Source organism: Pygocentrus nattereri, chromosome 21 (assembly GCF_015220715.1).
Source record: "Pygocentrus nattereri isolate fPygNat1 chromosome 21, fPygNat1.pri, whole genome shotgun sequence".
Classification (NCBI taxonomy): domain Eukaryota; kingdom Metazoa; phylum Chordata; class Actinopteri; order Characiformes; family Serrasalmidae; genus Pygocentrus; species Pygocentrus nattereri.
Window position 1 is genome coordinate 11,979,953 of NC_051231.1, and position 20,950 is coordinate 12,000,902.

Sequence of the window (20,950 nt, forward strand, 5' to 3'; positions counted from 1 at the left end):
ATTAGTACAAAGACAACGTGTCAAATGTTGAAACTGAGAAATTTTATTCTTTTTTTGAAAAATATTTGCCCATTTGGAATTTGATGCCAACACAATGTTTCAAAAAATTTGGGACAGGGCAACAAAAGGCTGGTAAAGTTGTGTAATGCTGAAAAAACACTTGGTTAATTGGCAACAGGTCAGTAACATGATTGGGTTTTAAAAAGCATCAGTTTAAACATCTAATAATTTGACGTCAATTAAATATAGGGCTTAAATGATTTTTACATCATTGAATTTTGTTTTTATTTACATTTTGCACAGCATGCCAACTTTTTTTGGAAATGGGGTTGTACTTAGAAAATACAGGTACATTATCAAAATTTCTGCATAGTGAAGTGGTTAAGCTTCAAAATGTTTAATAAAACCTGATTAATGTCTGTACAATGAACTGTTTCACATCAAACCACTCTGAATGAAAGACCCTACTTTCCACATGTAAGGTTCTCATACAGGACTTCTCTCTTATTAGAAATGCACTGTTCTAGAGAAACTTAGAGTAGGAATTGTTCAGAGTGGTGGTGATGGGAACCAGACATCTGAAGAGTTAAGAGCTACGTCACCGAGTTATAAGAAATGGTTATGAATATGCTGCCTGATGTCTAACATTGTGTTATGGTAGTTTTGTTATAAGATTTTGGCCTTAGACACAATTTTTACATTTTTTTTTTTCTGGATTTGTCACTATTTTACCATCATCAACGTTCCATATAAAACTCAGAAGACTCGTATAGGTTCACTGGTGGATTTGGATAGTAAATAAAAATGGCTATATTTGGGTTGAAGACATGGTGGCCCCTGGTTCCTATCACTAAGCATTCCAAGTGTAAGTTTCTCTAGAACTAAGTTTTTCATGTCATACCACCAAATTTGTTAGTTGCGTCTCGGCGACTGAATTGTGCAGAAATTTTTGAAAGATCTGCCTTTTAAGCAGTTACCACCCTACTGTGCTGTGGCATGTATAAAGATGTTCAGCATGTCCAGCAGATCCTGATTTTGGATCAAGAGGAAAACATGTAAGTGACTTTGTAAAATGGTTCATCAGAAGCACACATATATGAAAAATTGTGGCTAGAATTATAGATTATAGTTCTCTGTAGAGGATGTCAACCTATTTTCAGTCAGAAAATGAGCAAAACAGGTCATTGTAGAAATCTACATTTTTTGCACAAGTCAAAATGGTGATAACATTTTGAGATGTAGTTTTTTTAAATAGCATAACCCAGTTTTGTGACAAATTAACCAACAACAATTACAGAATTTTGGAATTTAAGAAATTGGAGCGTCGATGGTTTTGTTCACAGCTCTCTGATGTTGCAGGAAAACAAATATTCATGGGAGTAAAAATGCAGTCACTGAAGTGCTTTATGTTCTACAGTCAATGAAGCTGAATTGTACTGCAGAGAAGCAAAATAGCAATGAATAAGACTTAACATAACATTAAGATTATCACTGAAAACTGAAAGATGCACTATATTTCCAAAAGTATTCGCTTGTCTGGCTTCACACATACGAACTTGAGTGAGATCCCCTTCTTAATCCATAGGGTTTAATATGATGTTTGCACCCTTTGCAGCTAAAACAGCTTCAGCTCATCTGGGAAGGCTTTCCACAAGGGTTAGAAGTGTGTTCATGGGAATTATTCACCATTCTTCCAGAAGCGCATTTGTGAGGTGTGCTCAGCCATGGAAACCCATTCCACAAAGCTCTCTACGCTGTTCTTGAGCTAATCTGAAGGCCACATGAAGTTTGGAGGTCTGTAGCGATTGTCTCTGCAGAAAGTTACCGACCTCTGCGCACTATGTTCCTCAGCATCTGCTGACCCCGCTCTGTCATTTTACATGGCCTACCACTTCGTGGCTGAGTTGCTGTCGTTCCCAATCACTTCCACGTTGTTATAATACCACTGACAGTTGACTGTGGAATATTTAGTAGTGAGGAAATTTCACGACTGGACTTGTTGCACAGGTGGCATCCTATCATGCTGGAATTCACTGAGCTCCTGAGAGCGACCCATTCTTTCACTAATGTTTGTAGAAGCAGTCTGCAGGCCTAGGTGATTGGTTTTATACACCTGGGGTCATGCAAGTGATTGGAACACTTGAATTCAATTATTTGGATGGGTGAGTGAATACTTATGGCAATGTAGTGTACTGTGTTTTAATTTCAGTTTAGACATTAATATAATTTCATATGCAGTATGCCAAAATGACTTATGTTGATGGTTTATGTATATATGTAAGGTTGCTTCTATACATTGGCATGTTTCAGATTACAGGCACAAATAAATGAATAAATATGATTGTTAATGTAAGCCATTTGGGACACTGTCTATGGACTGATATTAATGTTTAAATTAAAATTTAAATAGATCTTGCAGTCAAAAATTCTCATCTTGAAGAGGAAACTGAAAAATATAATTAATAATACGATAATTATATATGTATATGTATATATATATATATATATATATATATATATATATAATTAAATTGCATGCTATATAATTTAATTGTAACATGTATACACTATTGATTTAATGAGAATTTAATAAATTCCATACAAATTTTGTAAAAAAAAAAAAGATAAAATATAAAATTCTATCTGGGTGGCGCTGCCGTTCTGATCCCGTGGTGCGGCTTCCCGCAGGCAGCAGAAGAAAATAGACTCAAGACGGAGAAGCTCCCAAAATGGCTGAAGTCGTTGAACTCCAAAAACTAAAGGTAGTAAATACATTAACCTGGGTTTTGTGCTCTTTTTGCACTTAAATTCGTGTACAGGTGGTGCCTTTAAACACACTTCGGAGTGAACCGAGCGCTAAGAACGCCTGGGCTGTTTGAACACTAACCTGCCTTAAAGCTAGCGGTTAGCGTCAGCTAAGGGTCGGTCTTGCCTTTACAGCCCGTTTACAGACCTTATTTAATGTGTTTTGTGCCATAAAATGCTCGAAGTTATTCGCCTCATGGCTGTAAATTGAGAAACACGAAGGGACAGGAAGTCTTAAGACTCACAGCTACCACACTTACTTAGGTTAGCTTAGCTGGGTTAGCTCGTTTGTAGCAGCCTGGCCGTATTGTTTGCGTATCAATCCGTCCGAATTTCCCGTTCCGCCTTAAATGATGCCTCAGCTCCAATCTGACAAAGGCACGTGTGATACAATGTAACTACATCTGTTTAAGGTGGAACGGTCAATGTGTTAAGTGCTGTACAGGTAAAGGTTAAAGCATAACTTAGTTCGCAGGCGAAGCCAGCCTTAGCTAAAGCTAGCTAAGCTAGGTTCGGTTATCTCGTTTACAGAAGGGACATTTTTTATGATAAGCGAGTAAAAGTAACTCGCCTTTTCATCTGTCCGATAAAAGTTAACCCATGTAAAATCTAGTTATGAAAGTTGGGGACCTTAACGTTTCAGCTCTGAGCACAGCGCTAACAACAAGGACCCCGAGAAACATGCGCTTATCCTCAGGAGGAGGTCGCATGTCTTTTAGGTGGACAGTGCGGGAGATTAAAGGGGGGATTTTACTGAGAATACAGTTTTTCTACCCAGTCCAGCCCCTGAGATGTAAAGTAATTCAAAGCGGTTTGATGTAAATGGTTAACTGTAGTGAAACATACAGACTCAGATTTTCTTTAGGGTCCAGAATAGATGTCTACAACGCAGATATTCACCATCCAAAAAGAAAATACGTTTCCTTTGGGGACTATTTTCCCTCGCAACGCCCTACTTGTATTTTTTTCTGGATAAAAATTCTTACGTTTGGTTAACTGTATGGTTAACTGTTAGGGTAAAGAATCATTTACTGCTGGTTTTTAAAAATGTTCATTGATTTTATTTCATTTTATTTCGTATTCGTTTCCCCAAACATGCCTTGGCAGTGTTTCTAGACACAGGAAAATATCATTATTTTAGTATCACCAAAGCATTAAGAGCTTATGGAAGTATCTTTTATTGCTACACAGTCTTTGTGTCAGCTTGTTGGGTACTAGATTTTGGTAACCAGCACTATTTAAAAAGTCTTTAGTGGCCTGATAGAAAACAATTGAAATTGAAGCTGAAAGGCAGCCAAACTATCACTTGTATTTGCCTGTGAATGTCAGCTCTGATTTTTCTGTAAATTCTTCCTGTGTTTGTTTGTTTATTTGCTTATTTATCTCTCTCTCTCTCTCTCTTTCTCTCTACTTAGTTGGCTGAGCTGAAGCAGGAGTGTGCACTGAGAGGGCTGGATGTGAAAGGAAACAAAGGTGATCTGATTGCCCGGTTGCAGCAGTACCTAGAAGAACATGGTACGTCAGATGTAAATTTGTCCTGTCATGTCTGTCAGAGCTCCACAGCATGCATTTAATTATTTTATGTTCAATTGATTTTTATTGAATGTGTGGCACACTGATTTTGACACCTAGTTATTCAGAATGTAGATTGTTGGTACAAATTTGCATGTTTCTGTTGTCAGTTTGCAATAATATAACAAATCATAAAGCACTTTTATCTGTTTTAAGACTTATACCTCTTTAAGTGCTGTCATTTTTCAACTTATTTGTATGGAAGACGTTCTATTGTTGTTGGGATCTGGATAAAATCAGCCATGTCTTTATATTGTATCCTTTTTTTTAAATGCAATTTTTAAACTGGGATTCAAAAATGTTTTCAGAGGAAGACGTAAATGAAGAAGAGGAAGTATTAGAGGAATACCCAGAGGTGAGTGATGTTTATAATACGTCTTTAATGTAAATACAAATATAATTATTCAAATGACCTTGAGTGATCATATTTTTGCATTAGAGCATGTGTATTTTCAACTGCAGCACACCATTGCCTTTATCTCTCAGGATAACATGACCTCATTAATGTGATTAATGACTCATATTATTAGCATTTGAAATATTGATGTATATACTGATGTGCCAAAACATTTGACAATAACAGTGAATGTGTTTATATGCAGTTAATAATCTGATAACTGCAGAAAATCTGATTTTCTCAGTAATTTGTTCAGCCAGTTTACATGCACTACTCCAGGTCTACATGAGTCAGGCAATGACTGGGTTTCTACTTTGCAGTAAAACCCACCAATGAACTCGCAGAATAATATGCAACATAAATGTAAAGTAAAATTTGCAAGCAATTTAATGATTATCTCATAACAACTGCACATCACTGTCTGCAACCGCAACAAAAAACTAACACTAAAACGTCGCAAAGCTGAAGTCAGATTCTCGTTTGCCGGCTTCTTGTTAGAATTTTCAAAATCATACATGGAGCTAATATAAAAGGACAATAAAACAATTAAATCCTAAAGAGTTGAGAAGTAAGCGTTTACAAAAACATGCACATTCTTGTACCTTACAAAGATGGCAAAGCCTTCAGTCTGATGGCCACAGCTGCCCAGCAAAAACACCATAAAATGTCTGTTCTGTGGTTTAATTCCTGCTTTGTGTTTACTGGGAACAAATGGCGTTTGGTGAAGTTATTCACAGTGAGCCTGATGACCATGACTGCCATGTTATCTCAGCAGAGAACAATGTATTTGTGAGTTGACCGTGTCAGATATGGGATATTAGTTCACCTTGATGGAACTGCACAGTTGAGAGTGGGACAAACGTTTCAGTTGCGGGACAAATGATTCCAATTTTCTTGTACAGTCAAAGGTTTGTCAGTTTGGGGCTGTTTTGACATCACCAAGAGCATATTAGGCAGGTGGTCATATGTTTTGGCTCATCTATGTATCATAAGACAATGTTTTTTTTTAATAAAAAATAAAAAATCAACCCTGTTGTACACGGGGTTTGGAAGTTCTTTGCGTCAACTCATCAGATAATTGCTTTGCTCTTCATGAGCCAAATCAAGTGTGTAAAAGCTGATTCTAATGGTATGTGGGTGTAGTTTGGCAATAGATGAATACAGAGATGACTGACTGGTGTAATACATGTTTTAGGAGCCTTCACCAAAAGCTGAAGAACCAGTCGAAGAACAGTCAGTTGTTGAACCTGTCACGTAAGTATTATAAATCATGAACCTGACAATGAGCTTGAAATTCGAAACAAAAGGTGCTTATTTTTTTGCTGTATTCTGGTCACAAGAGAAGTTGAGCTTACTGCATTCGTAGCTGAAAGGATTCGCAAGAATACAGCAGCAGAAATGGAGTTTTTGTCCAGCAGATGGTGCTGTGGCTCTGAATAATGAGTCTCATGCAGTGTTAAGAATACGCAAGACTTCCTGTGTTGAGGCTGTTAAATAGACCATAAAGCAGAGTGCCAGAACCTCCCTTGTTGAATACAGTAGCAGTCTTGTTCTAGTAACACTCCATTCTTATGAAAGTCATAATAAGAGTCTGAATAATGGAGTCCAGTATGTTAGACTGGGGTTAAAGCATATAAAAACCTCCAGCAGGGTTGGTCTCCTGTGCCTTCACTTTTTTGTCAACTTAATGTATGCTATGTATGTACTAATTTATTTTCTTTTTTCCGCAGGGAACCCAAGAAAAACGTTGTCAAAATCACACTTGCATCATCAGTTGATGAGGTATTTTGACCGAAGCATGCAAACATTTCAGTCTCTAAAAAAAGAGGCACATAGCTCTTGTTCTGCACAAATCTAGTGCTCTTAAAGACCTGATGGATTTTTAATATTTGTAAGCCAAGTCAAATCAGGTGTTTCAGACCTGACTGATATGAAAACGTTAGAGAGAGATGCAGATTTTAAATGGCTAAAAATCTGTAAACTGATGTCAGTGTTATTTATATTTTGCTCCAATAGTTTGTATTGGATTTAGCCTGTATTTCTAAAGTGACAGAGTAGTTTCTGTCACTTTAACAGTGTTTGTAAAGAGTTTTTGCATTTTGTTTTTCAGTCTTCCTAATTTTAATACTATAATGTCTGGTCAGTAGGGGGAACAGTGCACTTACTACTTGGCCTCAAACTCTGCCTACAAACCCAGCCATTAGTTCACGAGCTGGTGAATGTTGTTTTAGTGGCTGCCTATGAAAATATCTGCATGACTTTATTTTATGTAAATGAGGTAGGCTGCCACTTTAATTCACACACTGGCAGATTTGTAATTTTCACTAAAATCTCAGCTTGTTTTCGTGTTGTATGAAAGTTTTCTGAATCGGACACAGAGTTCATATGTCATTAAAGGTGGCCAAATTGCCGCCATTGTTCTTCATTAGGATAAACTGGGGAAACATTGGGATACAGCCTAGTAGCATACAGCTTATAGCTGTGATTTGACAAATGAGTGGTCTTTTGTGATTGTATTGCCTGTCATCTACCTTCAATGACTAAGGCTTAGGAAAGTTTTACTTGCTTGGTTTTGTTATGTTTATCTTGTTTTTCTTTCTTCGTGTGGTTGTGCAACTTGGTGTGTGATAGCCTCTCATGTTCTCACCCTTCTCTTGCAGAGATTGCAGAAAAGGGCAGAACGCTTTAATCTGTCTCCAGAAGCAGACAACAAGAAGGCCGCACGAGCTGCAAGGTAAGGACTAGATGTTGCAGTAGATATAAGTAAATTTTTCTGTTCAGTTTATTGTTGTTAATTTGGAGCAGTCCACCCCATGTTCTCCCAAGTGCACCGTACAAAACAAACCAGCAGTGAAGTAATGATCACATAATTGTAGCACCATCTCTTGGCTTTAGAGCAGATACAAGATTTTTCTAATAGCAGCAGTATAGTGTTAACCTTATATTTTCTTGCGTTCTTTCATGTTCTCAAACACTGTGTACCTCTGTGCCATATATGTTATATATTTCTATGTCTGAAAAATGTCTTTTTTTTTTTTTTCTTTTTTTTTTTCGGGCTCACTGTTCTGTTATACCGGTCTTCAGCTGCACAACTGTACCACAGAACACACATTTTCAATGGGAGACATTTGTGGACTGCAGGCAGACCAGGCTAGCACCCACATGCTCCATTTATGCAGCCATGTTGTAGCACATGCCAAATGTGGCTTGAGTTTTCGTGGTGACATAAGCATGAGTGTCCCTGAAAAAGAAAAAGCTTACTTCTTTGGTCTTAGAGCACAGCATCCATTGTTTCCAAAAATACTCTTAAAGGTGGAATCATCACATGTTTCCACTGTGCTTCAGTCCATTTCAGATGAGCTTGAGCTCACAGAAGTCAGAGGCGTTTCTGGACGCTGTTGGCATTTGGCTTCTGCTGTGCATAGTACAGTCTTAACTTGTGGATGCAGCGACAGATGGTGTTTACTGGCAAAAGTTGTTTTTTTTTTATTTATTTTAAATAAAAGTATCACATGTCCATCACAAGTATACTGGTTTTTAATGCTTTGCCATCTGAAGGATCAAAGATTAGGCATTCATTAGTGGTTTTCAGCCTTTTTCTTTAAGCACATTGATTTTTCTGAATTCCTTGAATATTTTGGTGTTATTAAGGATAAAGTATGTACAATTTTTGCAATCTTTAGCAGAGGAACAACCTTTTTTTAAAACTGGAATTTTTTTGCTGGTGTGTTTTTGGTGAAGTGTTGAGCCTCAACCCTCCCTTGCTTTTAAAGAACCAGGCCTTTCCTGGATGTTTCTTTTAAACGCAAGCATGATTACATTAAATTTTACAGAATGTCTTGGCGAAATAGCCATTTTGGACTATTGTAACTTCTACATGTAATGACTACTGTGTTAAGGTGATAAATCAACTACTATATATCAAAACTTGAATTTTCTAATTTAGTCTGCTGGACTTAACAGTGCAGCTCAAAAAGAAAGCAAATGTCAGCATTGATGGCTTAGTATGCTGTACATTATTTGACGTCAGGCATGAATTACAGCAACATAGTACTGGCATTTTAAAGAAATTCAGCACTTTCTTTATACAAAATGTCTTTTTTTTTTTTATCCATCAGGTTTGGATTGCCAGAAACATCATCAGTGTCCCCCAAAGGTGAGTCGGCAATCCTGTTATTTCTGTGTATTAAATAAATTAATGTTTTATTGGCACAAATTTGCCACTAAACAGTAATTTTTCAGTTGGAAAGAATTTTGAGTACACAAGTAAGCTTAATGAAAATACATTTGTTACTTTTAATACTTTTTAGTACTTCAACATTTTAATTTATCATTTCAGTAACCAAGTTTACATGAACTGAACATGAAATTCATGTGATTTCCAGTGTGTACACAGTTTAGTTATCACTGATGTCCAGTGAGGGCAACAGTATCTGCATGTTCCAACCAATGAGTGTGTGTATATATAATATATACCATATATACAGGCAGTGGTTCAGCCCTTCTGTGATTCTAACCTTTCACTCTTGTTCATACAGTTGAACAATATCGGTTTCAGTGGAGTCTCTTGAGGGGAATTGGAGCTCAGCTGTACTGCTGCTTTTCTCAATTTGCTGCTGGTTGATTTATCCATAGTTGTTCTGTGAGCACTGTCCAGTGTAGTCTGCTGAAGGTGCTGAATGTAATCTTTTAAAAGCATTTTAAAGGCTGTATTTGAACAAGAGAGCTAAATTCACTGATTCTATCATGGTAATATACAGCGCACTACAGCTGGGCTTCAGCCTGCGCTACAGCGGGTTGTTGGAAAGGTCGAGTTGAAAAAGCATTAACACTGTAAAAGAGAAAGTTCATAGTTAATCATTTTTTGCACTAGTCTGTTTTAACATGCCAACTTTGACAGACCTAATACTTATCAACTCTAAGGACTTTTGATCTGAATGCTACCATTCTGTCTTTACAGGAACCTCTGCTGTTTCGAAATCAAATGTAAGTATAATATTGTTCTATGTTCATTTTGTTTTTAGTGTACATGTATTTAGTAGACATAACAGAGACTTTGCATAAACTGTTTTGTGCACGCTCTCTCTGTATAAATGATTTAGCACCACTGTGTTGTATAGATAAAGCTAATATAATTTAAATAGAATTCGGGTAGTGCAATTAGCACAGCTTAGCACCTTAGCACAGCTGATGCAGTGTAATTCTATAAAATCCTCTTGTTTTACTCTGCTCTCTGTATCCATCAGGTTGATGTTGATATCTTAAAGAAGAGAGCTGAGCGTTTTGGCATGAATGTCTCGTCTGTTGCTAAGAAGGTATGTTGCTGTTCTGTAAAGACTACCAGAATGTGTTACTGCTGGTCACAGGAAATGGCAGAAACACTGAATACTGCATGGTACCCCCATTATGTGTAATATTGATATTGAAGTTAATAGCCTGCTATTGTACTCTACAGTGTGGTGCTTTCCTCTGACGCTCCAGTGTGTTTTTACTATTTCTCTGAACAGCGGAAGTTGTGGTTGGTGAAGGGCAGAGGTAATAGACCATGGATGTGGGTAAATGGGTTCCAAATGTGCAATAAGTGAGGAATAAATTGAATTATGTTAGCAGGACCTTGGAGTAGATGGCCATTTGTTCGGAAGTGAGCAGCACACACCTCAGAAACAGTGTCCGTTGCATAATGTAATTTTTCTTTCCTGTGGGGTACCATGTAATTCTCCCACTTAAGCCACAATGTTTGGATTCGCAAGCCTCTGTTGGATTCACAACACTTGGTTCCAGTAGGGCTGGATAATTGATTGAATTTATTTATTATTGATTCATTTATTTTTGAGATATAAAATTATTTAACAACATTGTGTGTTTTACACATGTTGAAGACCATGAGTCACATGGCCCCTCCTTGCTTCAGGAATATGAGTGTGTTAAGCCTCATAAGTAAAATGGATACTTCAAGGACTAATGTAACCCATAAAGCGGTAAGATAGCAGAAAGATCAGGGTAATCTGACACTAAAGTCCCGATACCCAATGTTTCTGCTAGCTAACTATAATGCTACATTATGACTGCCAATGATGCCGAACTATGTATTAAATATATATATTTGTTAATATGGCAGTGTAGAAGAATTGTCCCCATGACCGCAGTAGTGTACCACAGCTGTCAGGGGAACATTTAAGCGAAGATTTAAGATTTTCCACCTTTTGCTTTTTGCTGTAGTGGAATAAGCCATATCTATCTATCTATCTGTCTATCTATCAGCGGTACAGACAGTGAATAATCATGCCATTAGAAACTTGAGTACGTGTTCAAAGCATGTTTAGACTAAAATTTAAGTTAATCTAGACAGGCACCATGGTGGCACTATCTACAGGGCAACGTTTACATTTTGCCATTAGTTGCATACCATCACTGATTACACACATTCTGCCACATATTTTTTCTTACATTTAAATGCAGCATAACCCTACATATGCACCAGATGCCACAGATGGGCACAGTATGCAGGAAGCGCATATCCATTTCACCCTGCCACAGGCTCAGCTCTGTAACGTAACCTCTTTAAGCAGGAATATTAGCTCTCTTTGCTTATTTTTATTTAATTTTATTGTTGCACAACAGGTTTGAAATGCAACTAAACAATCAGCAGATCTGTTTAATGTGATGAAATTACAATCACAGGTTTTTCCTGCTGTTGTTGTGAAAGTAAAGGCTCGCCGTGTAGCCACAGGATATCTATCCACTGTGTTAACTTGAACCCAGCTCTGTAAAGTCTCCTTACTGAGCAAACTGGCACAGATTGGTGTCTGGGCATTGATTTAGTAACTGGGTAAATTGTTATGTTTAGAGGAAGCTGGGAGAAAGGTCTAGTTTCTTCTTCCAACATGTTGACAGCATGATTCCATGACAGATGCCATTGCTGCTTTACAGAAATTCCTTTTAGAAGCTTTCTCTGAAAGAACTGACCCAGTGGGGTCATAAATAATGGCTTTAGCTTCTTGACAAAGTAGCTTCTTGACAAAGTAGCTTCGTGACAAGTATGGATGGCACAGACTAGACAGCTGTCATCCAGCATGAGTCACTACATTTATGAAAATTAGTGAGCCTTTTGCCAGTACAAACTCAGTAGCTCAGAAACATGGCATAGCTATGACGGTCAGATCTGACCTTCAATATGCGTTCCAGTATTTCAGGTCATGAAAGCATTTGTCTGAACGACACACCAGCAATGGATTAAATAACCACAAAGTACTAAATTAATATAAATTGTTCATATATGAACTTGTTTGAAGGCAACGTTTGTAGATTTAGTTTATAAGATTTTGAAACAGATGTTGGACGCCGACACATTTGCAGCAGTTTCACCTCCTAATATCCCTGTGGCTTAGTAATTAATCCAAGTCCAAGTTATTCCCTCCCACAGCCGCAAGTTATGTAATTCATGTGCGATGAAGCCAAATCACTGAAGTATGCAGTTAAGGGTCGTAGCAGCAGGATGAGCTGGCAGGGACTTGCAACTGGTCACACTGCAATACCCCCAACCTGATCTGCAGTCTCATTTCCTTCTGGGTTTCATTGTAGTGGGGGCAGTGGTTTCAGAGGGGCTTGCCTAATGAGGGGGCCCCAGGGATGGGTGCAGGGAATTGGGCACACTGACCTGCCTGGCGTCAGGGGAGTCTAGCGCAGACTGACGTGATTGTTCAAATTACTCATTAAGAATGCAGCATCAGGCAGAGCTGTTCTGGCAGCTGGTGGCAAGAGGGAAAGGAAGAAGGGAAGGATCATGAGGTGTCTTTAGAACAGGGGTGTGAGGGCATAGCAGAGGTCTTTCACGGAGCAGGATGAAGATGTGGGAATGGAAGAAGGCTGGGCGGGGACATTCACTCCAGTGCAGGACTAGGGTTGGCCAATTTAAGATGACATGATACCACTATCTACTGATATTGAAACTATCAGCTGAACATATCATCTGAAATTGATCGGGTGTTTCTTGCTTAAAAGCTTTTTTAAATTGAAGCACTCATTTAAAATGAGATTCTAAAGGTAGGACCCATTATACTGTCTGCTAGCTCATGGGAAGAGGTACATAACTAACAAGATGACACATTTGTTACAGGCTTGCATTTTTTTTCCTCCAATACCCAGTCCAGAAGTTTCTGTTGATATTGGCAAGATATTGATTTTTCTAATCAAATTTGGCAAAAAAAGACATTCATTATGAATTTCTCTACTCTGTATCCCTAACTTGGCTTCATTAAAAGAAATCTTTATTATTTGACCAGGTATGATGTTAGTGTCCTGTGGCTGTCAGACAGGTACACTGTGATGTTTAAAATCTTTGGTTCTAAAAAACCATTTACTTGGCATTGAATCAAATGATTTACATGTGAGCATTCCTTACAAACATTTCTGCTTTTTGCAGACTTTCCGATATTGCTTGATCATGGTTCATTTTGGGCTGCAAATCTCATCTTAAATCAGAAGTGGTAACCATGCCATTTCTACACCACATTAATCTCTCGCACATGAAGCGCAATTTTAAACTTTACCCTCATCATGATTGACATGCCACAAGAAGCATGTAACATACTCACACTTTTTTGTTTTCTACTTGCAACTGATGTAAAAAAAACAAAAAGCACTCCTAAAAACGTTTACTGGCCAAGCCATGCTGCGGCAGTAAAACTCGGTAAACGTGAAAACTTGCCATTTACCTTCTAAAGCCGGCAGGATACACAAGATGAAAAGTCTTTTATCAAAGCAACATCTTTTCGGCTGCGCGGGCTGCTAAACAGAACTCTTAATCATTGTGTCATTTGTACTGAGACCTCACCCTGACTGCCATTGGTCACACGGTTGCCCATGATACTGCATGTAGAGGGCCTCTAGCAGCGCTTTTGAAGTATGCGTTGTGCTTGACTGAAGTTGGATGTGTTTTTGTTGTTTGTATGAACTCCGGCATTATGAGTATTGCTGTTGTCATTACGACGATAAAAACATGAACTAGCCAAAGCTTGTTGTGGGGCGTTAACAGACTAAATATCTTTGATATACCCTAATATACAATATCAACTAACCAAATTTTGAGGTTTACATATGCCAGTGTTATTTTTGCCAACAAAGGTAGTCAGTAATCATGGTCATAACGTTGCTATAAGACCTTGAATTCTTGAATACTTTTAAGGTATGGTTGTGTATGTGACCTCATGTTTGAGGACGAACACCTTTGTTGTTTTTCGAGATGGAGTGAGAGATATGGGTGTTGAGAGTGAATGAGTTGATGAATGTGAAAATGCTGGCATTTTGATAGGGGTAATTTTCTCATGACAGAGCCTGGGCTATCCAATGAATCAAAATCTGTCATGAGTCCATACGATATGGAGGGCCGCCCATTGTGGGTCTTGACACCCATGTGAGCGACCAGAGCTGCAGGGGGTCAAGTGTGACACATCATTATAACAATGTTGATTTAGTGAGGCCACAACGCAACAGACCTCCTCCCAGGGGGCTAAAAGGGGGATGGACATGCAGGCCAGTGGACAAGAGAAGGGGGCCCACTACTCTTCATTGGCAAGGCAATCAGTCGACAGCTTGCAAATCGTTCCCCACACCAAACACCCTACCCCCCACCAACGGTTCACTGTCTTTTATTTATATTTCTTTCTGAGCTGCCTTTCTAAGACAATGCTGACCGCATTGAGAGGTGGTGCGCGGTTTCGTATAATGATAGAAGATGGATGAATGTTTTTTTTTTTTTTTTTTTTTTTTTTAGCCCCCCCCTCCTTCTCTCTGTCTCTCGATTCCTTCGTGTCAGAATGCCCATGACCTTTCACCTTTGAACTTAGAGGTTGGATTTGTTCTCTGTAATGTCAAGATGGCCTTTGACATTCTGCAGTTGTGTTTTCAGGTGAGGTGAGACTGCTTGTTAAAATCAGCTATTCCAGGTTCACAAGTTCTAGTGAACGTATATAACGTGATAGTTATATGCATATACATCTCTAATTTTGATTACCCTTAAAACAAAAACCCAATACAGTTCACTTTACTATTTATTAAATGTCTTGTTTGTTGAAAGATCGAGCAACCACACAGCGTTGGCCTCTTGGGAATCAAAATTTTACTGAAATATTGATGGTTCACATGTACTTTAATCAGGAAAACAGTTTTTAAGGTGAGTAGGCATGTAAAATACACATTTCCACCAACACTTTACAACAGGAATTAAAGTCTGCGTGAATCAGGAATCGCAACACATTTTTCTTTCGAACTAGGACTTACTTTTGAGTGAAACATGATATCAAAGTCTCTGAGCTAGCAGGGCAATGTTAGGTTGGGGTGGTGGAAAAAGTAAAATATGGAATTATTGGTTAATATTATTTTTCCTGCATGGTGATGTTATCAATATTAGGAAAACAACTGAGTCAGTCATATTTTGATTAAAAAATTGAGGAATAACTCATTTTAAATGATCTAATATGAACCATGCTTAAAGTCACCAGGGACATCAACATGCAACATGCAGAGTAACCCGGCTATGCCTAAATATTCTGCTCTTCTAGAATATGATAAATACATAATTTGTCGAATGTACATATCTGTCTAATGCAGTTTATTTTTCCATTTTTTTCTGAAAACAGATACTAGCTGATACTGATATGAATTCAGTATAATCTGGCATGCCTACTTTAAGCGCCTTTCAATTTGATCAAACCTCGTCCTCTTTGATGTTTGATTCTTTATTTTGGCCTCATGTACCCAAAGAACCTATTAACAATCGAGCTTTCTGCCTCCACAGTCAGTCAAGTTGCAGTAGTTTTTATTCACTATAGTAGTGGCTTTTCCCCACCATGCCTTCTGAGTAGTTTGGTGTGGATTGCTGGCATATCAAATTGGAAGTTTGATGACCCAAGATGTCATAGTTGAAGTTCACCAGCTATGATGCTTGGAGAATGTTTGTTTTTACTTCTTTAACAGTTTGGACTTCCTCCTCACTGTTTTTTACAGCACATATCCTTTCCAGGCTTAGTTATTATCCATTTATTATGAAATTGTGAGTGGTGTTTCTATACCTGCCTAACATGAGCTACAGTAGTTGGCTTACCATGGCTTTATCACGACCTTCCTCTGTCTTCTGTCACATTCTTAGCTGTGTTCAGTTTAGGCCACTTGTGGTTCATAGAATCAAAGTGTTTTTATATCAATCGTAATTTGAAGGGCTGCAGTTTTTATTATTTAAAACATTATCAGCGATGTTGTCTTAATAATTTTAAATGGGAATTAAACTCCACTAATAACACAGTGCTTATAAGATGCCTGTAGATGTTAGACAAATCAGAAGCAACAACACTCATGTTCTGCATATTGCTGCTGGTGGAGCAAAACCTTGTATCTCCAAAGTGACAAATTTAAAGGAGAAGAAAACACATGCTTAGTTTTAATCTGTTAATACAAGCAGACTTTTTTCATGGGTCATTTTGGGCTGTTTCTTTTAGTCCATTCATCATGAACTTCACCCACTATGTGAAGGACAACAGGCATTTTTTAAATTATGTGAAAAACAGCAACCAACAAAAATGGAGATACAAGGTTTTGTTCCAACAGCAGTGATATGTGACATCAGACTACCTTTTAGCTGTGATGGTTGTGATGCACTCAGTGTTCAGACTTCATGCTACAAATAAATGTATAGAAAATTACTGCATTTAAATCGCAAATGCAGTACTGGTCAAAGTCACAGTTGGATATTTTCCCTACATCAATCTCCCCTACAAAAGAGTACTCCATTTGACTTAAATAGCTAGTCAGTTAACTACAGATACAGATTTTAGAGGGCTTATTTGGTATCTTTACCCTTCGTAAAATGTCATGATGTGATAGTGTGCATTTGGTCACTTGCTTTCTCCCCTGCCTTACAACTTGAACACCATAGGCACATTACCAGTGGACAGAGAAAATAGCCTCTTGTCCTGCTGTTATTATGCACGCGCACGCACACTTTCACACACGCATCCTCTCAAAGAGGTGGAGGAGGCCATATGCCCTGCTTTTTGCACAATGCACTTCTCATGACGTCACGTCATTACAAGCCCAGCCAATTAGAAGGAGGGGGGGAAATGACAGCCAGATCCAGTGCCACTGTGGTAATATTTAGTTTGTTGATGTAGGAAAAAAGGTTGTAAACATACTGCTGCATAAAGAACATGGCATAAAAGCGACAAATGCAAATGAATTCCTATGTAGATCCTCCACATTGAAATTTGACACACTTTATCCTATTGAAATGAAACATTTCTGCGACTGTGTAGGAAAACGTCACTGTTTCTTATTGTGAGCCACAGCGGGTTTTACTCATTAGTTTGAATAATAACTGTCACTAATTCAAGCTGTTCTAGAATGGCTTTGTGAATAGAGAGCGGAGGCCCTGTATTTGGCCCAATATTGTTTGAGGAGGCAAAAAAGAAAACATGATGAGGGAGAAGAGGGTGGGGGCACACTGGAGCCAGCGAAATGAACTTGATGATCTCTGGAGATCGAAATGAGATTGGCTTGCACTGTTTCAACACTTGTCACCAGCACAGAGCAATGCACTGTGGGAGATGACCCCCTGCTGGGTTCTGAACATTGGCTGTGTGAACTATGGAAACCCACAGAGCTTTTCAGCTGAGCTCCTGGCTTAAAAAAATGCAGCTTATTTTATAAGTCATGCTATAATATGCCTAGTGTCCCTGTTCAATTCAAATTGACATGCTAGTTATCCGCTCAGATTTCTTTTCTGCCTTTAACAAAAAGTTATTCTCCAATGTTTTGCTTGCTTCCTTCACTCCGTCCTTGCTAGCGACACGTGCATGTAGAGCTTTTCTGTCAATTCACCTGAAAAGCATACATGGAAAACTAGTGTTGCATGGATACAGGTACATAAAGAGTAGCAGCAACAAAGGATACAGATCTGTAACAAAGAATACAGATACCATGAACCAATTTCTATGTTGAATCCATACACACCCATAAAGCAACATGTCGGTGGTGTTGGATTTGTTCACGTTTTGAGACAAGCAGCAGTAAAAAATGATAAATGCAAACTCCTTAAAGCCGGTATTTCAAGGTGAGGCATTAGTAGTGGGTGATGCACTGGTTGAAATTCTTGCTAAGGCATTAGAATGCCAGTATCAGTATGCCACAAATTAGTGCAAATAACACGCTGGACAAATCCTTTGTTTATTTTTGTTTTGCTATCTGGTGTCACCAGGACAGAATGGATTCTCCTTTTGGGTCTGGGTTTCTAGAAGTGTCTCATTCTCTTACTCTTAGAGACTTTTTTTTTTTTTTGCTGTCACATTTTGGACATTTTAATTATCAAATCATATTAGCTCAAATATGATGTTAGTCAACGGGTGTGTGCCCTTTATTCATCTTTTATTGATTTATTTTTGTCACTTATTTGAAAATATAAGTTTGATGGAAAACGTTAGTCATAATTAATATGCTGTTTTTGTACAGGTTGAAGAGGATGAGAAGCTTAAGAAGAGGAAGGAGAGATTTGGAATTCTCACAAGTGCAGCCTCAGGTGGAGCTGATGATGCAGAGGTATGAGACTTCAGCTTTTATTGGTGTAGCCCAGAGTAGTTGAAGTCTTGTTAATTTATTGTGCCTAAAATAGCACAAAATAACAGACCATGGGAAGTAATTGTGATTCATTCAGTGGTTCTCTAGATGTTTGTTCTTTCTTTCTTAAAGGAGAAGTCCATCAGTGGTTGCGATGTAGAGTCATTAAGGGTAGTTTGATGTGAGAGTTTTCATTGTAGAGAAATATACTTGGATTTCTTTACAGTGCTGGCGATAGGAACCAGCGCTGCTAAATAAACTAATCAACCAATAAAAAGGTGTCTTCTGAGTTTTTAAAGGTAATGTTGATGACAGCAAAAATAATAAATGATTAATATGAATAAAATAAGTTTATCAGGACTGTTTTGCCTTGCAATGACCTGCATGTAGCCCTCCACCATTAGATTAGTTAAAAGCAGCTTTAGGCCAAAACCTTTTGCAACCCTTGTATAACAGTGTTTCAGACATCAGGCAGTGTATTCATAATTTCATGTAATAACTTTGAGAGGGAGCTTTCAGACATGGACAATTCTGACTCAGTAAGTTTCTCTAGAATTAATGATTTCACATCAAACTAGCTTCAATGACTGTTTGCATCTTGACCATTTATGCAGAATTTTTGAAAAATCTGTAAAATTCCCATTTCACTAAAGTGAAAAATTACACCTTGAGTTTAGAGTAAGATGATTTGACATTCTTACATTTTCAGGGATAGTATTTCAGGCATAATATTCATGGCTGAAATAAAGTATTCAGAAATTCTGTTTTCTGTTTTAATTAGGCACAGTTACGATATATAGGTACAGTTCAATATTTTCTTAAACTATACTACTACTTGCTGTTTCTAGCAATCTAAGTATTTTGTATTGCCAGTTTTAAAACAGTAATTACACAGTTTTGTCAGTTTTCATGTTATGGTAATTAAATTGCCTCTGTTTGTGTGCGTGCACTTAAAATTGTAGAATTCAGATAAATTGAATGTGTGACGGCTCCGTTGAAGTGATTCAGCTTGGCATACAACAAATACAGAAGCCACAGTCAACAGAATTAGAAATATTAATAATTAAGAAAACCTGTTAGTTGTCCTCTTGCACTGATCTGTCTTTTCTACAACCTGTTGTTTAATCTGTTAAATTTCCTAGACGTTCATTAGGGCTGAGAAAGTATTACTGTGTGCACCTATGCCAGCATGCACTGAACTTAGTACTGCTTGGTGGAGCTGAGTTTAATATTTGTATTAAATTCTATTATATTTATAACCTTACCAACTAGGCCAAAAAAATTGTATTTAAGAATTTTGTCTCAAAAGATGACACGATCTTCAGTTTCTCATCACTGTATTGATTTAATGTTATTCATATTTTCATTCTGGTTTGTTCTCTTTTAGGCAAAGAAGAGAAAACGAGCTGAGCGGTTTGGAAATATATGAAGCAGATTTTTTTTTTTGTTTTTTGTTTTTTACTTTTTGTATTTTTTTAATCTTTCACTCCTTGAGACATACAGTTCAGTCAGCCACTTGGTTTATTTTAAGGTGTGTACAATAAACAAGTTTCTCTATATTTCAGTTTTGTCCAAAATCCTTGGCTGACTAAACACTAAATAATCAGCATAGCTGTATGATCTGGTTAGTGTTTATACCATTACAGGTGCACACTTTGAAACCATCCAGAGTGATGCATAGTTTGAGCACCCCTGGCCAAAAACAAAAAGAATAAAGTATTTAAATGAAAAGACAACACCCTCTGCACCTATGAATTTGAACGTCTACCTTTTTTCAGCAAATGTTAAAGCACAGTTACGTTATATTTGGTTAACTTTAAAATAAAATAAAAAAATGATTGTGGCACGTGCAAAATTTTGGACGCACTTTCAGTTGTACTCTTTCAAGTCTTGGAACTTGATTTGTTAGGTCTTAGTTGACTCGTTAGGACTGGTTAGGCAGGACAAGAATTGTCAAGAATTCTCAGCGGGTGACTAGTTGAGAGTGTAGTAAATTCTCTGACTCTTCAAATTTTGCGTTAACACTAAACAATCATGGGCTAATCATGGGTAATTGATGCAGAGGACGGCTATAAAAAGATTTACAAAGCACGTCCAGCTCACAGTTTACATTGTCCAAAGTGTCATTAGGGGAACTTTGGAACTGAAGGTGAGATCAGAAAGACCATGAAAACTCTCAGGTAGAACTGCTTGCATGCTAGCCAGAAAGGTAAATCAACACACATGTTGGTGAGATGAGAGCTGAAGGGTGACCACTAGTTGATGAATGTCTTTAGGCATGTTGGGGCCAAAGTCCTCTCTGTCTGCATCCACTAGAAGAGGATAAAGAAATTTTTACCTAAGGCATCGTCCTCTCCCATATCATTCAAGCTGTCTTTGACGGCACATCTGTAATCTACAAAAATATCTTCTGGCTTGGTTCAGGACACTACCCCTCAGGACCTCTGTGATGACCGCACGCTCCAATGGCCTACTCTCCTGTTCAATGATCTCTGCTGCTGAGACCTCCCTCCATAAGTGTGCAGAAGTAGTTATGAGGAGAGAGGAGGTGCCATGGTGCAAGACACTTGGTTC

At 37.9% G+C, this 20,950-nt stretch overlaps 1 protein-coding gene across 1 annotated transcript; it reads left to right on the plus strand.

The window, feature by feature from the left end:
- The first annotated feature begins 2,650 nt into the window (after positions 1-2,650).
- LOC108431538 (SAP domain containing ribonucleoprotein) lies at positions 2,651-20,107 on the plus strand. The gene is made up of 11 exons (XM_017704761.2): positions 2,651-2,762; positions 4,221-4,320; positions 4,686-4,732; positions 5,970-6,028; positions 6,505-6,556; positions 7,435-7,508; positions 8,893-8,930; positions 9,735-9,760; positions 10,021-10,089; positions 18,272-18,358; positions 19,764-20,107. The coding sequence occupies exons 1-11, from the start codon at positions 2,730-2,732 to the stop codon at positions 19,803-19,805; spliced, it is 627 nt and encodes a 208-aa protein (XP_017560250.1). The 5' UTR covers positions 2,651-2,729; the 3' UTR covers positions 19,806-20,107.
- Positions 20,108-20,950: the final 843 nt, after the last annotated feature.

What these genes read in the sequence shown, in the direction of transcription:
- LOC108431538 (XM_017704761.2), top strand. Translation starts at nt 2,730, where the DNA reads ATGGCTGAAGTCGTTGAACTCCAAAAACTAAAG. An exon ending in TATTAGAGGAATACCCAGAG is followed by an intron (nt 4,733 to 5,969) that starts GTGAGTGATGTT and finishes TACATGTTTTAG; the next exon opens with GAGCCTTCACCAAAAGCTGA. An exon ending in GTGGAGCTGATGATGCAGAG is followed by an intron (nt 18,359 to 19,763) that starts GTATGAGACTTC and finishes GTTCTCTTTTAG; the next exon opens with GCAAAGAAGAGAAAACGAGC.